The sequence below is a fragment of the Galeopterus variegatus genome, unplaced genomic scaffold (assembly GCF_000696425.1).
Source record: "Galeopterus variegatus unplaced genomic scaffold, G_variegatus-3.0.2 Scaffold1256, whole genome shotgun sequence".
Classification (NCBI taxonomy): Eukaryota; Metazoa; Chordata; class Mammalia; order Dermoptera; family Cynocephalidae; genus Galeopterus; species Galeopterus variegatus.
Window position 1 is genome coordinate 234,668 of NW_007727367.1, and position 15,740 is coordinate 250,407.

Consider the following 15,740-nt stretch of genomic DNA (forward strand, 5'->3'; position numbering starts at 1 on the left):
TAGTTCAACATACTATTGAGTTCATAGTTCTTGCCTTCTGATTACCAGCTCCTCAAAAAGCAGCAGTAGGTAATCTGGCCTCTTTTGGATTCCCACAGGTTTTTAAGCAACAGTCCTGAGGAGGACTGGGGGATAATCAAGGTGATGTCCTCTCCCAGACTTATTCCCCTATGGAAGGATTTTAAATACTTGATAAATGACATCATACAAAATATCAAGGTAATGTATATGCAGGACATAAACATATTATTGGTTGGCCTCTATTGTTTTACATTAATGAGCACTTCAGAAGAGCCATAGATTGTCCATGAAAGCAGGAAGCAAGCAGGGTAAACCATAAAGACAATTGTCATCTTAGTACGAAATAGGCCATCAATTTCTTTTCTTTTTTCCTTTTTGTCTTTTTTCGTAACTGGCAATGGATTGCAACCCTCAATGTCGCGCCCATACCGGACCAGGACCGGCAACGGGATCGCAACCCTCGGTGTTGCGTCCGCACCTCGCTCAGCCAGTGAGCAGGAACCGGTCTGTATGTGGGATCCAAACCCTCAGTGGGAGCGCCACCGTGCTCCCAAGCGGCGCACTGTAGCAGTGCACCACCGGGCCGGCCCCAGGCCATCAATTTCTGAATGAATCTATTCACCTCCTACAATGACATTTTGATAGTGGAAAGTAAACACTTTGGAGCATTGTCAGAGGAAACAATCCTTTGGAAAGAGAGATTTTCTAAAAGAGAAGGGAGAAGGCACTAGAGAGAAGATTTGCCAACCTCAGTTTTGCTATGGTTGGCTCTGTGTAAAAGGATCCCAGATGCATGTTTCATAACACATGCTCTATCATTGTGAAATAATATATATTGTATATGTGCTGTTCCTCTGTCAAATTTAATGGCCAGATAGGGTGTCCTAACAAGTCTTACTTAGTGCAGTTTTAAGCTTTCATAACTTAGAGCTACCCTGACTTTTGGGACACCTGTTATATTACTTGTGGGCATAGAGTGATATGCTTGCCTGGGTAATCTGTTAAATGTTGTGTCTTTTATGATACATGTGCCTTTTAGACACAAGGGATAATGTTAGAGGACAGGTGTGACTAACTTCATGTTGGGAAGAATATTGTTTCCCCCTGGGCTGAAAGTATAAAATTTGCCCATATAGACCCTATAGGGATTTGGTTCCCTATGTGTTGGGGAATTTGTTTTATACTTGTGAAGTGTAGATGTCCCACAGGTGATAAGTTGTGCACATGTGGATATAACAGGAGTAGTCCTTGGGGTGGGAGACAAGATTCTGGGAACTACTACAATTGTGAATTTTGTGAGAATACATTTAGTGCATGTGTGCCCTGGCCTCTTAGCTTATGCCACACTTCTCCCTAGCCACCTTTAGATGAACTAAAGAATGACCTAGTTGTGCTGAGTGACCGGTCCCAGATACTGTTCATAGAATCTCGCCATCCTCAAAATATGCCGCTAATATGCTATTACTTCAGTGATGCCTACTTCTTTGCCTCCCTCTCTTGGGTGACAACAAGCACAAAAGAAATACAGGTAAAACTGCCTTTCTTCCCTGTCTTAGCCCATTCTCCAGGGACCATGCCCATATAGCTCTCAACCCAGATTGACAAAGGAAGATATACCCCTTAAAGGAATGTGACCTGGATCCAGGATTCCCCCCTCATGCTTTCTCCACTTAAAGTCTCCTTGTTGAGTAGACATTATGGTTCCCCTAAAGCAGGCCAGCATTAGGTAAAGAGTCCGAAGCTTCCCACCTCTACCATATTTCCAACTCCCATTTCCAGGAGGTAAAATCACTCTGGAGTCTTTTAATTCCTCCTTAGTACAAAAATGGGGGGAAGTAGTTGAATACTCTGTGCTTTCCTCCTCTTACTGTCTTTTCTAGGCAGTTTCCATCTTATTCTCTTCCAGGCTGTAGTATGGGTGAAGAGCAAAACTGAGAACATGGTTGAGAAGAGAACATTCTCCATGACTGAACGACTGCCGCCCATCCAGTCCATGGTCCACACAGGTTCCTTTCATATCCTTGTGGCCTACTGTGGTGACCTGCTCCTACGGCTCTTTGGGGACCACTTTCGGGCATTCAAACCCCTGGGTATAGTGCCCTGCCGCTTCAACATCAGCTGCCTCTGCTATGACCCGGAAATGAAGATGCTTCTGTCTGGCATCCTGGGGGCAGTGGTCACCTGGGTCATTGAGCAAAGTGGAAAGGGCCTCCAAATAGCCCACATGGTTTCCTTGGCTGGTGATGAGCTTGTCCAGGACATCATACTTAATGGCCCCGAAGGCTCCCTCCTAGCCCTGTGTGAGACTGTGGTGAGGGTCCTTGAGCGCCAGGGCCAAGGCCAGCTGGGAGAGGTGAAGAAGTTCACTTCCACCAGCAGTGGGTCCTCTATTACCTGCTGCTTTACTTGCTTTGATCAGGGCTTTCTCTATGCTGGAAACAAGGCTGGGGAAATCCAAGTATGGAGCCTCAGTCACGGGCAGTCCCTCCACAGTTTCAAGGCCCACTCCTCACTAGTGGTACGTATCCACAGCCGGCCAGAGGTCCACACTCTGCTAACAGCTGGTGCCGAAGGCCTCATCAAGGAGTGGAACCTGACTTCAGGGAACCTGCTTCGGCGGCTAGAACTTGGCGAGGAGCTTCACCAAGTCCATTTTATTGATAGCACTACTTTTTTCTGCCAAACTACTCATAGGTTTTCCTTGCGATGTCTGCCCTGCTTCTACAGCCTCTTCCATGTCTGTGGTTCTGCTCCCCAGCAGGTGCGTCGGGTCTGCTGTGGAGATAACTGGTACCGGATCCTGTGCACTACCGAGGATGGCTTGTTGCGCTTTGTGTCCCCATTAACAGGAGATCTTCTGATTCTCACCTGGGCCTTCTCAATCCTGGACCGGGCTGTGGATTGGGCCTATGACCCAAGTAAAGAGGAGCTGTTTGTGGCAACAGGGAGCTCCGAGGTGCTGGTATTTGACACAACCCGCTGCCCCTGCCCAGCCAAGTATCTCTTATGTACCTCCACAGATTCTCAGGACTTCGTACAATGCCTGGCTTACGGGCATTTCCACTTGGGGCGGGGTCTAGAAGGACTGATATTCTCCGGGCACCAAAGTGGTATGATAAGAGTGCTTTCCCAGCACCGCTGTGCCCGAATAGAGAAATTCATGCACTTTGGGGCTGTACTGGCACTCTCCACGCTGTCTGGAAGGTTTTTTGGTGGCCGAGAAAACTCTTTGCTCTGTTCCTATGGGATGGACAACTATGTACACCTGTCAGAAGCTGTGCTTGATGGGATCAGAGTACAATTACAGCCCCTCGCCAGCATTCTTAGCAGCTGTCACCTGACCCACCTGATACTCTTGCCCATGGCCGTGGGGGCCATCACAGAGACTAACTGCCTGCGTCTCTGGAAGTTCCATGATCTTCTGTCCTCTGTGTCACAGGAAGGCTCAAAGTTCATAGAGACATTGCCTTTGCACCAGTGTGCCATCATATCCTTCGATGTCTGCCTGTCCTTGAGTCTTTTTGTCACAGGTGGTAGTGATGGCTCTGTCCGAATCTGGGACTTCCATGGTAGACTTATAGCCATGCTTGACTCATCATTGCATTTTGGCCCACTCTGTTTTGCAAATGACCGCGGAGACTTGCTTGTGACTTTCAACCAGAGTCTTTATCTGGTGTCCTGTTTAAAATTGCTTCCCCCAACCCTGCTGGCTCTTCTTTCCTTGATGAGCTTAACAGATGAAGTACTAGAAGTCCCTAAGCCTTTCATACCAGGCTTCTTTTTCTCCTTTGAGACTATGTTTGTGCCCAAGTATATCTACCTTGGACAAGGGAAACAAGAATTAGTAGGTCTGGAGAGCCTTGTCAATAAGCGGGCCATTGCCTTTGACCATTCTGTGCCACATGTCATAGAAGAAGATGAGGAAGGGAGCCCTGTGTTATTGCATACCTCCATACGTGATTCTGTGCAGGGGATGGAAAATGATTGGATACAGATGAGCCAACTTCACCATCCCCATTATGTGCTTCCTCCCCAACTACAGCTGACTAGCTGGGATGGACTCAACCCCTATCAGATATTGAGATACTACTTTGGTCATGGGCGTGAATGGCTCTTTGCCCCTGATTGCTACATCCCCAACTCAGTGATTCGTGCCCGTCTTTGGCCAGAGGGCAGCCCAATATACCTACAGTGCAACCTGCACTCACCCCGGCGGGAATTGGAATGGGACACATCTCAACAATTCTTCTGGCACAGCAGGGTAAGAGCTGTAAGTGATGTAGCAGATTATTCAAAAGAGAAGGAGGATGAAGACTTCATAGTAAGGAGAATATCCACGGACATAACCTACAGGGTCCTTACAGATGTATCAAACCGAAGCTGGCTGGGAAAAAAGATGAGTGAAATAGCTATTAATAGCATGATTGAAGCAATCCTCAATATTATGATCCATGCTTCTCCATTGAAGTTCCAATGCTGTATTGCTGCACTAGGGCAAATCTTTGCTGCTTATCAGGTGTCTCCATCCCTGCGCTCTGAGACAGCCCATCTTCTGCTGGATGATACAATCAATTCGAACCCACTCATCCGAGAACTAGCCTGGGAAGGGCTGAAGCGTCTGGGAATGATTACTCATCTCTTTGCCTTGCCTCTGGCCCAAGCATTAATGGACAAGGACCAAAGAGTGAGGAGTAAGGCCTTGAGCCTCATGGCTGAAACTGGAGTCCACTCTAGGACCTCACTCTTACAGTTGATCCAGAACCAAGAGACTTTCCAGGAGATGCAGTAAGTTGTTTGTGCCTTCCTTAATTCTTTACCAGCTTCTAGTTTTCCCCTTTCCCCATTTTTTCCTGCTCCTCCTTTGCCATCTCTTTATTCTTGTTTATTAGCTCTCCCTGACCTTTTATCTCTTTTCATAGCCTTTTTACATTCCTAGACTATCTTTGACAGTCCCCACTGCTCACTCCTTTCTCTATTTCTTTGCCTGTTTGTGTCGTCTTTGACCTTTTCAAGTTCCACTTTTCATCCTTTTCTCTTACCCTTGTGGCCCCTATACAGATAACTCCATTCATTGTCATCTTTGCCTCCTAGACTTTTTGTTTCTTCTTGGCAACTGTTTACCTCTACATATGCTGTCCCTCTTGGCTACTTTGCCAAATTCCCTGCCTGTTCCACAGCAGTTCTTTCCTTCTCATTCTCCCTCTTGATTCAGCATAGTCTTCTCTCTCCTTTGACTTTCATAGGCAGGAGATGATTGGGGAGGAAACCCTGGATCATCTGCTGGGGATGCGGCCCACAGATCTCCAAATCCTTCACACTCAAGTGGAGCAGCGATTGAATGAAAACCTGACCATGTCACGTACAGATGGAAAGCCTGCTTTTTCTTTAGATGTCTCAAGGCCTTCCCTATTTAAGTCCCCTCCCATTCAACTTTCCACAGTTCCTGAAGAATCTGAAGTGGCCATCAAGCGCAGCAAAGGCCCAAGACGGAGACGAGCAGGAGGCAAAAGGCATGGTATGTATGGGGTGATCTGGTCCATGCCTCAGGGTCCCCAAGAGTCAGGAAAATTAGGGATAAAGTGGATCAAGAGATACTAGATGGGAAGTGAGGTAAGTGGAAATATCTTGTCATAGAAAAGAACTCTACTAGGAAGGATCCACCCAAATTCAGGAAGACTTCAAGGCACATCTCTCTAGGATTTGGCGTGGGGGAAGAGGGACTGGAGTAAAGCAAGGAGAATGCTTTTTTTTTTTTTTTCTTTTTTCAAAGGCCTCAGCCCTCTTTGTTGCTACTTCTTTTATAGCAGTTCCTCTTAGCTCACACCAGATATTGGGGAGAGTTTAATTTAGACTCCCATGGTTCCCTTACCTCCATCTCCTGATTTTCCCTGCAGCCCGAAAATTGTTGCGGGGTCTCAAGAAGATGGAAGAGGGACACTCTAAACAGATTAGCATAGAGCCAGGTCCCTTAGAAGATGAAAGTGATCAGAGTGAAACTGTACCAATTGAGATGGAGGATATCCATTCCATAAGGTCTTCAATCGCCAGTGTAATAAACGTCTCAAAAGATGCTGAACCTCCAGAGATAGATGTCTCAAAGGATCATACTGCATTAACCATGAAGATGCTGAAGAAAATACGTGACAAAAGAGGCAAGAGAACAATGGCTCAGAAACCCATAAAGGGGCACAAGAAGAAGAAAAAAGCAGCCAAAGTTATAAGTGAGGAATCTGTGCCTCCTGTAGTGGAAGAACCAGTTATGAGAAAGATTATAACAAGAGAGCGGGGTGCCTCCGGAATGCCTGGCCACAGGACTACCCCTGGAGATGGCTCATTATGGCGGAATGATCTATGTCGTCTTATGACCCTGAGGATATCTGGTTCCCAAACAAAAATGTCGGAAGATCTAAACATTGAGCTAGTGACTATAGCTCAGGAGGTGCTCGCAGATCGGCACCCCAGCTGGGAACTCTTTCAGGAGATCTGCCCCCTGTTGAAGAAAGAAAGCGAGGTTCTGCTCGAGGACCTTGATTGGGATGTGATCTGGCAAGAGGAGAAACCAATGTTTATTCATGAAGAAGCAGTTAGCGAGTACAGAGACGAGGTGGTGATCAAAGAAAAGGAAGAGATACCAAAGGGGCAAGAGCAAGTGCAGAAGGAAGCAAGGGATATGCAAGACTTGGAGGAAACCCAAGTGATTCCCAAAAAAGGCAAGAGAAAGAAAGTTATTTTTTTAGAACCAGGTGACCTAACCAAGGGAAAACAAATATCAAAGAAAGAGAAGAAATCCTTTAAGAAGTCATCTAAGCAAGAGGGGAAAGCAGTCCAGCAGAAAAGAAAAGTGGATAAAAAAGAGTGGGAAATGACCCATGAAGAGAGGGATATGAGTGAGAAAGTGGAGGAAATGGCCAAACTAGAGGAGGAAGTGGTTGAGGAAGAAGGAAGACCAGTTACAGTTGAGAGGAAGCTGTCTTGGCAGGAGTGGAAGAAGTCCTGGGACGAGTGGAAACAGGTACACAGTGAGACCAGGATATCCTGGGAGGAATGGAAGAAAGATTCTGAAAGGAGGCATCTTCAGGAAGAGGAGAAACTATACCAGGCCAAAGAGGAGCTATTCTCAGATAAGGAAACACTGGAGGGGGACAAGAAGAAGCTGAAATGGGATGAGTGGAAACCGTTCTGGGAAAATATGTTGTCATCCAGGTCCAAGGCACAACAGTACAAGGATGAGGAAGAATTGACTCCGGAGAAAGAAGTGTTTCAGGAGTGGGAAGAAGAAGAAGAAGAGCTAGTCACAGAAGAACAGAGACAGATCCAGGAAGAACAGAAATGGGCCAGGGTACAGAAGAAACAAGCCCAAGGTGAAAGAAAACAAGCCAAAGAAGAGAAGAAACTGGCACAAGAAGAAAAGAAACTTGCACAAGAAGAGAGAGAACTGGCCCAGGAAGAGAGACAACTGATCCGAGAATATGTGAGAATGTCCTTGGGAGATGGAAAAATGGCCCAGGCAGACAGAAAGTTTGCCAAGAAAGAGGAAAAACTGGCCCAAAGAAGGGAGGAGCTAAGCCAGAGAGCAGAGAAATTGGCTCAGGAAAGGAAGAAACTGGCCAAGCAATTGGAGGAAGTGGCTCGAGAAGAAGAGAAACTAGCAAATAAAGGAGGGAAGCTGGCTGAGGTAAAAAATATATTGGTCCAGAAAGTGGAAAAACTGGCCCAGGAAGAGAAACACATAGCATGGCAAGAAAAGGAGCTGGCCCAGGAATTGGAGGCGCTGGCATGGGACATGGAAGTCCTGGTTTGGAAAGAAGATGAACTGAATCAGGAGGAGGTGAAACTGGTTGCGGAAAAGGAGGAACTGGCTGAGGAAGAGAAGACACTGGTCTGGCAAGAGGAGAAACTGGCTGAGGAAGAGAAAAAACTGGTCCAGGAAGAAGAGCTGCTGATCCAGGAAGAGGAGAAACTGGCCCAGGACAAGGAAAAAATGTCTGAAGAAAAGGAAAGACTGGCCCAGAAAAAGAAGCAATTGATGGAGAAGAAGGAGAAACTGGCCCAGGAAAGGCAAAAATTGGTCCAGAGCAAGGAAGAACTCACACAGAAAAAGAAGATACTGGCCCAGAAGGAGGAGAATCTGGCTCAGGAAAAGAGGAATATGGCTAAGGATAAGGAAAAATTGGCTCAAAGGAAAGAGACCCTCCTCTATGTCAAAGGAAAACTCACCCAGAACAAAGAGCAATTAGGCCAAGGAAAGAAGAAAATGGAGAGGTACGAGAAGAAACTGGTTCAGATAGAGGAGAAGTTGAAACAGGAAAAGGAGATAGTGACCCAGAAGAAGAAGAAACTGGCTGATGAAAAGAAAAAACTGGCCCATATAGAGGAAAGTCTGGTTAAGGAACAGGAGAAATTGGCCCAGGAAAAAATGAAATTAACTATGGAGAAGAAAGCAATGTTGCAAGAAAGGAAACTGCTCAGAGAAGAGTTGGATATTACTAAGGAAGAAGAAGAGTTGAACATGGAAATGGAGAAACTGGCCCAAGAGAAGATGAGATTGGCTGAAAGAAAGGAAGCTCTCTCCAAGGGAGAGACTCAAGAAACCTCAAGCCAGAGAAGATTGACTGAGGATGAAATACAACTAACTCAGAAGAAATTGACAGAACAGGAGATGATACTGATGTATGAAGACAGGATATTGGCCACAGAGGAAATGGACATTGCCAAAGGAAAACTGGAACTTACTAGAGGACAGAGAGTATATGCTCAGGAAGAAAGGAAGTTAGCCAGAGCAATAAGAAAGTTGGCTGAGAAAAAGAAGGGCATTCCTAAGGAACCAGCAAAAGCGAGCAAAGTCTTAAAGGTACTACAAAAACTAATCAGTGACGAAAGGAAACTAACCCAGGAAGAAATAAAGATGACAAAGATAAAGAGGTCATTCCTTGTTATGGAGAGCAGATTGAGCAAGGAACAGAATAGGCTTGATAGCAAAGAGTGGGATTTTTCTGAGGAACCATCAGAACTGACAAAAGATGAGAAGAAACTGGCTCAGAAGCAGAGAAAACTAGCCAAGGAAATGAGAAGAATGACAAATAAAGAGAAAAAAATGACTGAGGAAGTAAGCAGGCTGGCCAGGGAAGAGGGAGAATTCAAAGTCACAGAGGATGAAGAGGAGGAAGCAGAAATAGAGGAAGAGGAAATCCCATCCCTTAAACAGAGGTGGAAAACAAGAAAAGAGTCAAAGAGAGTTGATACACCACCGGAAAAGGTTTCTAGTCAAGTGGATGAGGTGGAAAGTGAAGGGAGCTTTTCTGAAGAAATAGAAAAACTGTTAGATGAAATAGAAGGAGAGAGTGTGTCAGAGGAGGAGGAAGAGGAGGAGGAAGCGAAGGAGGAGGAGGAGCAAAAGGGGCAAGAAGAAAAGGATGAGGAGGAGAGGAAGAAAAAGAAGGTGGTTCAGGAGGAGGAGGAAGTGTTGGAGGCGATGGTGGAAAGCATGAGTGAGGAAGAGATGAAGAGTTTGAGTGAGAAGGAAGAGGAGAAAAGCTCATTGGAAGAAGTAGACAAAAAAGAGGTCTTAAAAAGAGAAAAACTGTTTAAGTTACACAAAGAAAGAGGAAAAGACCTAAGAGAAAGAGAAACAGTCCCCACCGTTGGAAAAAGAGTCCTTGAGAGCAAAGGCAGTGCTGTACAACCAGGAGTTCTGAAGAGCCCTCTCAAGAAACCGATCTCAGTACCTCTGGAGATAGAAGAGAAGATACTAGGGCAAGAGCCAGTGAAACAAGTATCCTGGGAAGATAACAGGGCCACAGTACTCAAGATGTCCGGGGAATCCTCAGGGACAAGGTTTATGGATAAACAAAGAGAACTGTTTGGGAAATATAGATCCATACCTCTACATGTTTTGGAAACAGTTTTGGAATCCCAGGAGCAGGACATAAAGACTCCAATCATGTCCCACATGTTTAAGAAGACCAGGGAAGATCAGAAACTCCAGTACAAACTACCAGGTGCCAGGGATAAGTGGTTTTTGAGACATCATCTGCCTCTGAGGGGACAGACTGAGGTACAATTACCTACCTCCAAAATCCTGGCTGAGGAACACTATCCAAAGGTAAGCTATTCAGATGTAGAGTGGATCCATCATGTTCTAGAACAGATGGAAGCAGGAGAACAGCTTTCCAGGGATAGTTTCCACAGATTGTGTCAGCTCCTCAAAGACCTCACCTCAGAGGGAAACTTACAATGGCTTCATATGGCCAAACTTGAAGCCATTGTGCGCCATCACAAACAGGCCGTAGAATCACAAAGTACAAGGATCTCAAAACTCAGTAAGGAGTCCATGAGTCCCAAACACCTGGAAGTGATTCCTCCCATTAAAGGAAAAGAAAAGGGGCATTGGCTAAAACCTTTGTCTGTCCCCACACTAAAGTCACCATTAGCTACCAAGAAGATTCCAGACCCAAAAGCTATAAATTGGCATTTTCTAGGAGAGCCTTACAGAAGTGGGTGGGCACAGCAAATATCCATTGCTCTCAGAGAGATGGAGATGCAACACATTTATCCTGCCACAAGAGACATTTTTCCAGGTGCCCATACCTCTGTGGAAAAACAAACCCTGGCACTGATGTTTCAAAAGGACTTCTGGGATTTTAAGGATAAGGGCAGGCTTCCCAAATTGCCCAAGTTGGAGAAGAAGGTACAGCCCATCTCTAAAAAGCAACAGGTGCCTCTATGGGAGACATTTGTGGCACTGTACCATGTTTTGCGGATGCTGAAGCAGCGATATGCTAAAGACAGCGCTGCTTGGATGGAACAGTTCTACCAGCTCATGGACCTGTACCAACTTAAGTCCCCCCGAATCCAGAGGTTGCTACAGGAGCTGCTACTGAGAGTAGAACCTCAACCCCAAGAGATCATCTACAAAGAGGCCTTAAAGGCCACGGAGCTAGTTCCTGGGGAGCGGTTGTTCTACTGCCTGTATTGTGGTGGCTCCCATACCCCTAGAAGCCCTCTGGAGTTCCAGGATGTGGTACCTCTTCCTGGGCAGAACAACGTGCGCACCATACTTCCCATGGGCGTCGCCCAGTATGGGATCTTAGAACTTGCCTGGAAGAGCCTGCCCCAAGCTGATATTCACCTCACCAAGGAATTGCCCCACATTGTTGCTCCCACTCCCTAATTTGGGACTGAATGGAGGTCAGGACTTTTCATCCCTAACTGGAGAAAGGTCTGGTCACCAAAATCTAGACCTTTATCTCTAGGGCCCACACAGAGGTAGGGCCAGGTCAAAGCCCCTTCTCTACTTAGCTCTGGAAACCAGTTTCTATATGTGGAATAAAGAGGAGGTTCTTATTTGCAACAAGTACTTTGATGTGTCCTTTTCCCCCAAACTTTGGTTCTCCCGGAAGGTAACCAGGGAAACCAAATACTCACATACTCCCAAGAGTGGGAAAACTTCCCCAAAGCCAGTGGGGCTTACACTGTGAAGGCCTTGAGACAGAAGAGTCTGTCCTTGTCCTCTTCTTTCCTTGCCTCACACCATCCTCCCTCAAAAACTACAGGAAGGAAAACACCTTGAACAAAAACTAATATATATTTGCCATTGATATAAGAGGTATTGATATAGTGGAAAGAAAATGGGTTTTAGAATCAGAAGACTCAGTATGTTTTTTCTCTTAGTATTTGGGGGCATACAGTGGGCTGACTCTGTTTCCCTGATCATAGCAGCTCTGCATGCTGATGACTTGAGTCCCAAACAGCAGGTGTGGTGGGTGTTGAGGAGACCCTCAGAGAAAATTAAAAAGCTTCAATAAGTCCTAGTCAGTACCACCTGAAGACTTCATCACTAGATGGCACCATCTGAAGTTAAAGCAGAAAGAAAAGGAGGGAAGCCTTTGTCTTTCACTTCCTTCACCACCACCTAGACATGGAGTTTGAGGAGGGAGATAGAATGAGAACACAGAAGACTAGGTATAAGCTCAGTTAGGCTCCCCAGTTGTCTTGGGACTTATGATCCTTCCCTCTAGGAGACAGTTAAAGGAAAAGGGGTTGTAAAGTGGAGGAAGTTGTCACTACCAGTAATCCTGTCCTTTCTCTGATCTCCTCTCCTTACCATGGAGACTTTAGAACTGCCTCTTTCCAGATAAGCTGAACCTTCCAACTACTTCTAGAAAGTAGTTCAGCTCATCTTCACCATTTTCCGCTCCCCATCCCAACCTCTCCTTTGTTATTCTACCCCCTTCACCTGTGTTTTCTTTGCAGGGAGGGGGGAAGCAGGGGATGAAGGCAAGAGAACATTCTAAGAAGTTGGATTCACCTCAGAGGACAAGGGTGATGAAAGCCCTGGCTCTGAAGCTAGGTTCTTCCATGTCAGACTATGCCAGGCCACATGGAGCATGTTAAGTGAGAATGGCAGGCTAGGAGCAGGAAACCTCACAAAGGATGAGCCACCTGACAGCCAGGCAAAGCAGCAGACGTAAGGATAGCCCAGCTGGCTCTGCAGCCTTAACCTGACTCATTTCTGCTTTTCAGTCTCTGTTTACTTGTCTGGGTCAAAAAGGAGATAGTGCACAAATTATAAATATTAGGCATGAAAGAGGGGCATCACTATAGATCCTACAGACATTTAAAAAGATAAGAGATGACTTATGAACAACGCTATTCCCATACATTTGACAACATGGATGAAGTGGATAAATTCCTAGAAAGACCTAGAAAGGGACTAGCAATACCTATCTGATTCATTTATGTATCTATCATCTATATTCAGCTTTTGTCAGTTGACTTAATAATGTCCTTTATAGCATTCTTTTCCTTCCATTATAAGAGCCAGTCTAGAGTAAGGATATCACTGGGTCCTTTCATAAAAACAAACAAACCCCAGTGGATTGTCTAATTGTTGTGGTCCCAGAGTCAGCAAGTCTATGGATAACTCTTCAGGGAAACTCAGAACCTGGGTATTGGGTATAACAACCTAGATATACTCTTGTCTTTGCCAGAATAGCAGAGAGCAGTTGTTTGTATTTTTTCTTTATTATGAAAAATTTCAGTCACAAAAGTAGAAGAGTATTATATTGAATCCCCAGATCCCTATTTATTTTATATTTAATTGTTAACATTTTTCCAAGATTGCTTCACCTATTTTTCTTTGTTGAAATATTTTATTATTTTTTTTTTTTAAAAGATGACCGGTAAGGGGATCTTAACCCTTGACTTGGTGTTGTCAGCACCACGCTCAGCCAGTGAGCGAACCGGCCATCCCTATGTGGGATCCGAACCCGGGGCCTTGGTGTTATCAGCACCGCACTCTCCCGAGTGAGCCATGGGCCGGCCCTTTGTTGAAATATTTTAAAATAAATCCCAGAAGTCATGATATTTCAACCCTAAATACTTTGATACTCATCTCTAAAAAAGTAACATTTTCTTACATAATGATTTTTACATCTAACAAAATTAATAATAATTCCTTAATATTACCAATACTCAGCCTATGGATATTTCTCTGGTTGTCCCCCCAAACATAGTTTGCTTGAATTAGAATTCAAACAAGGCATTTTTTTGTTATACTTCCTAAGACTTTTCATCTTGAATTTATCTCCAGTTTTTTCGCAAAATTGGTTTGATTTGTTGAGGGCACTGAATAAGTTGTCCTGTAAACTTTTCCATGTTTTGGATTTTTCTGATAGAGCAAGATTTTGTAACCTGAGGTCTAGATGTAATTGAAGGGCCCATGAAGGTCCTGAAATTAAATAAATTTAATTTAATTCATTTAATTTTTGGCGTGTGCTAGGTACTTTTTTTTCCTGCTAGGAAAAAGCCTGTAGCTTTCATCAGATTCCTAAGGAGGCCCTTGACACAAACATGTTAAATCACAAAGAGAGAGCATAGACACCTAGGCTTTAGCTCAGACATGGCCAATAATCCGGTGAATGTTATTCAACAAGCATCTTTCCCTTAATAGGACCTAGTTTTCTAATTTTTGGAGGGAGGGTTACACTTCAGACCTCTTCATGATATTAGAGAGGGTTTCTACCCTCATATTCCTGTTCCAGCATGCGTGCTCAAGATAGCGTAAGGGACTTTTCCAACTGTGTACAGCCACCAACTGCCCCGAACCAGGATAGTGGTAATAGGGGGTTGAACTTTGGTAAGACTTCAAAGGGAGGAGGATCTTACATCACTAGAAGAATATTATGTGCTCCAACTAAGGTGAGTGAATACAGACACTAGACTGAGTTTGGGAAATGAGCCTGACAGCCCACACAAACTCATAGGTGGGTTGAGGCCTGAGCCATGAGGCACTCCAATGTTTAGAAGAGGGAGACATCCAGGGGAACTGTCAAGGAGACTGAGAAAGAGCACCTAGGAAGGTAAGAGAAGAACCATAAAAGAGTGGTGTCCAGAAGCCTAGAGGTGCACACACTTCAAGAAGAAAGGAGTGATAAATTGTGTTAAATACTGTAGCCGATGGGTCAAGTAATAGAAAGACTAAGAAGTGATAATTGGAGTTGGCAAATTGGATGTAACTGGTAACCTTGACAAATACACTTCAGTGGAGTTTTGAGAGTCTGACTAGAGTGGATTTAAGAGAGAATGGAATAAAAGAATGGGTTCATTGTTTGTTTTTGTACCTCTTATTTGGAAAGTATTTCAAATTTCAAAAAAAAAAAAATTGCAATGAAGCCCATTTAAAATAGTCACCAAATGTATATTGACAAAATAAAAAAAAAAAAGAAAATGGAAAGCACAAAAAAAAAAATAAATAAAATAAAGGGGTACTGGGACTCACTGTAAAAAAATAAATAAAATAAAATAAGTCACCAAAAAAATAAAATACATAGGAATAAATTTAACCCAGGAAGTGAAAGATCTCTGCAACGAGAACTACAAATCACTGCTGAAAGAAATTAAAGGGGACACAAAAAGATGGAAAGACATTCCATGCTCTTGGATTGGAAGAATTAACATTGTGAAAATGTCCATACTACCCAAAGCAATCTACAGATTAATGCAGTCCTCATCAAAATACCAATGACATTCTTCACAGAAAAAAAAAAAAAAAAAACCCTAACATTTATACGGAGCAACAAAAGACCCTCAATAGCCAAAGCAACCCTGAGCAAAAAAAATAAAGCCAGAGGCATGACACTACCTGACTTCAAATTATACTACAAAGGTATAGTAACCAAAATAGCATGATACTGGCATAAAAACAGACACTCAGACCACTGGAACAGAATAGAGAATCCAGCAATCAACCTACATGCTTACAGCCAACTGATCAACACAGGCAACAAGAACATAGATTGAGGAAAAGACTGCCTCTTCAGTAAGTGGTTCTGGGAAAACTAGACATCCATATGCAGAAGAAGGAAACGAAACCCAAACCTCTTGCCATATACCCAAATCAACTCAAAGTGGATTAAAGACTCAGATATAAGACCTGAAACTATAAAACTCCTAAATGAAAACATAGGGGAAACACTTCAGGAAGTAGGACTGGGCAATAAGAATGAATGTGAATAAGACCCCAAAAGCACAGGCAACAAAAGAGAAAATAAGTGGGATTATATCAAACTAAAAACCTTCTGCCCAGCAACAGAAATAATTAACAGACCAAAAAGACAAACTATAGAATGTGAGAAAATATTTGACAACTATGCATCCAACAAGGGATTAATATCCAGGATATACAAGGAACTCAAACAACAGTAAAAAAACAAGTAATC

At 44.1% G+C, this 15,740-nt stretch overlaps 1 protein-coding gene across 2 annotated transcripts; it reads left to right on the forward strand.

The window, feature by feature from the left end:
• The first annotated feature begins 104 nt into the window (after positions 1-104).
• WDR87 (WD repeat domain 87) lies at positions 105-11,358 on the forward strand. Of its 2 annotated transcripts, none has more exons than XM_008575916.1 (5): positions 105-219; positions 1,379-1,549; positions 1,928-4,806; positions 5,265-5,536; positions 5,916-11,358. In XM_008575916.1, the coding sequence occupies exons 1-5, from the start codon at positions 145-147 to the stop codon at positions 11,189-11,191; spliced, it is 8,673 nt and encodes a 2,890-aa protein (XP_008574138.1). In that variant the 5' UTR covers positions 105-144; the 3' UTR covers positions 11,192-11,358. The 2 variants fall into 2 exon arrangements, with proteins under 2 accessions (XP_008574138.1, XP_008574139.1); XM_008575917.1 differs by having other exon boundaries at positions 145-219; positions 1,379-1,437; positions 1,906-4,806.
• Positions 11,359-15,740: the final 4,382 nt, after the last annotated feature.

What these genes read in the sequence shown, in the direction of transcription:
- WDR87 (XM_008575916.1), top strand. Translation starts at nt 145, where the DNA reads ATGTCCTCTCCCAGACTTATTCCCCTATGGAAGGATTTTAAATACTTG. An exon ending in ACATCATACAAAATATCAAG is followed by an intron (nt 220 to 1,378) that starts GTAATGTATATG and finishes ACTTCTCCCTAG; the next exon opens with CCACCTTTAGATGAACTAAA. An exon ending in CAAGCACAAAAGAAATACAG is followed by an intron (nt 1,550 to 1,927) that starts GTAAAACTGCCT and finishes ATTCTCTTCCAG; the next exon opens with GCTGTAGTATGGGTGAAGAG.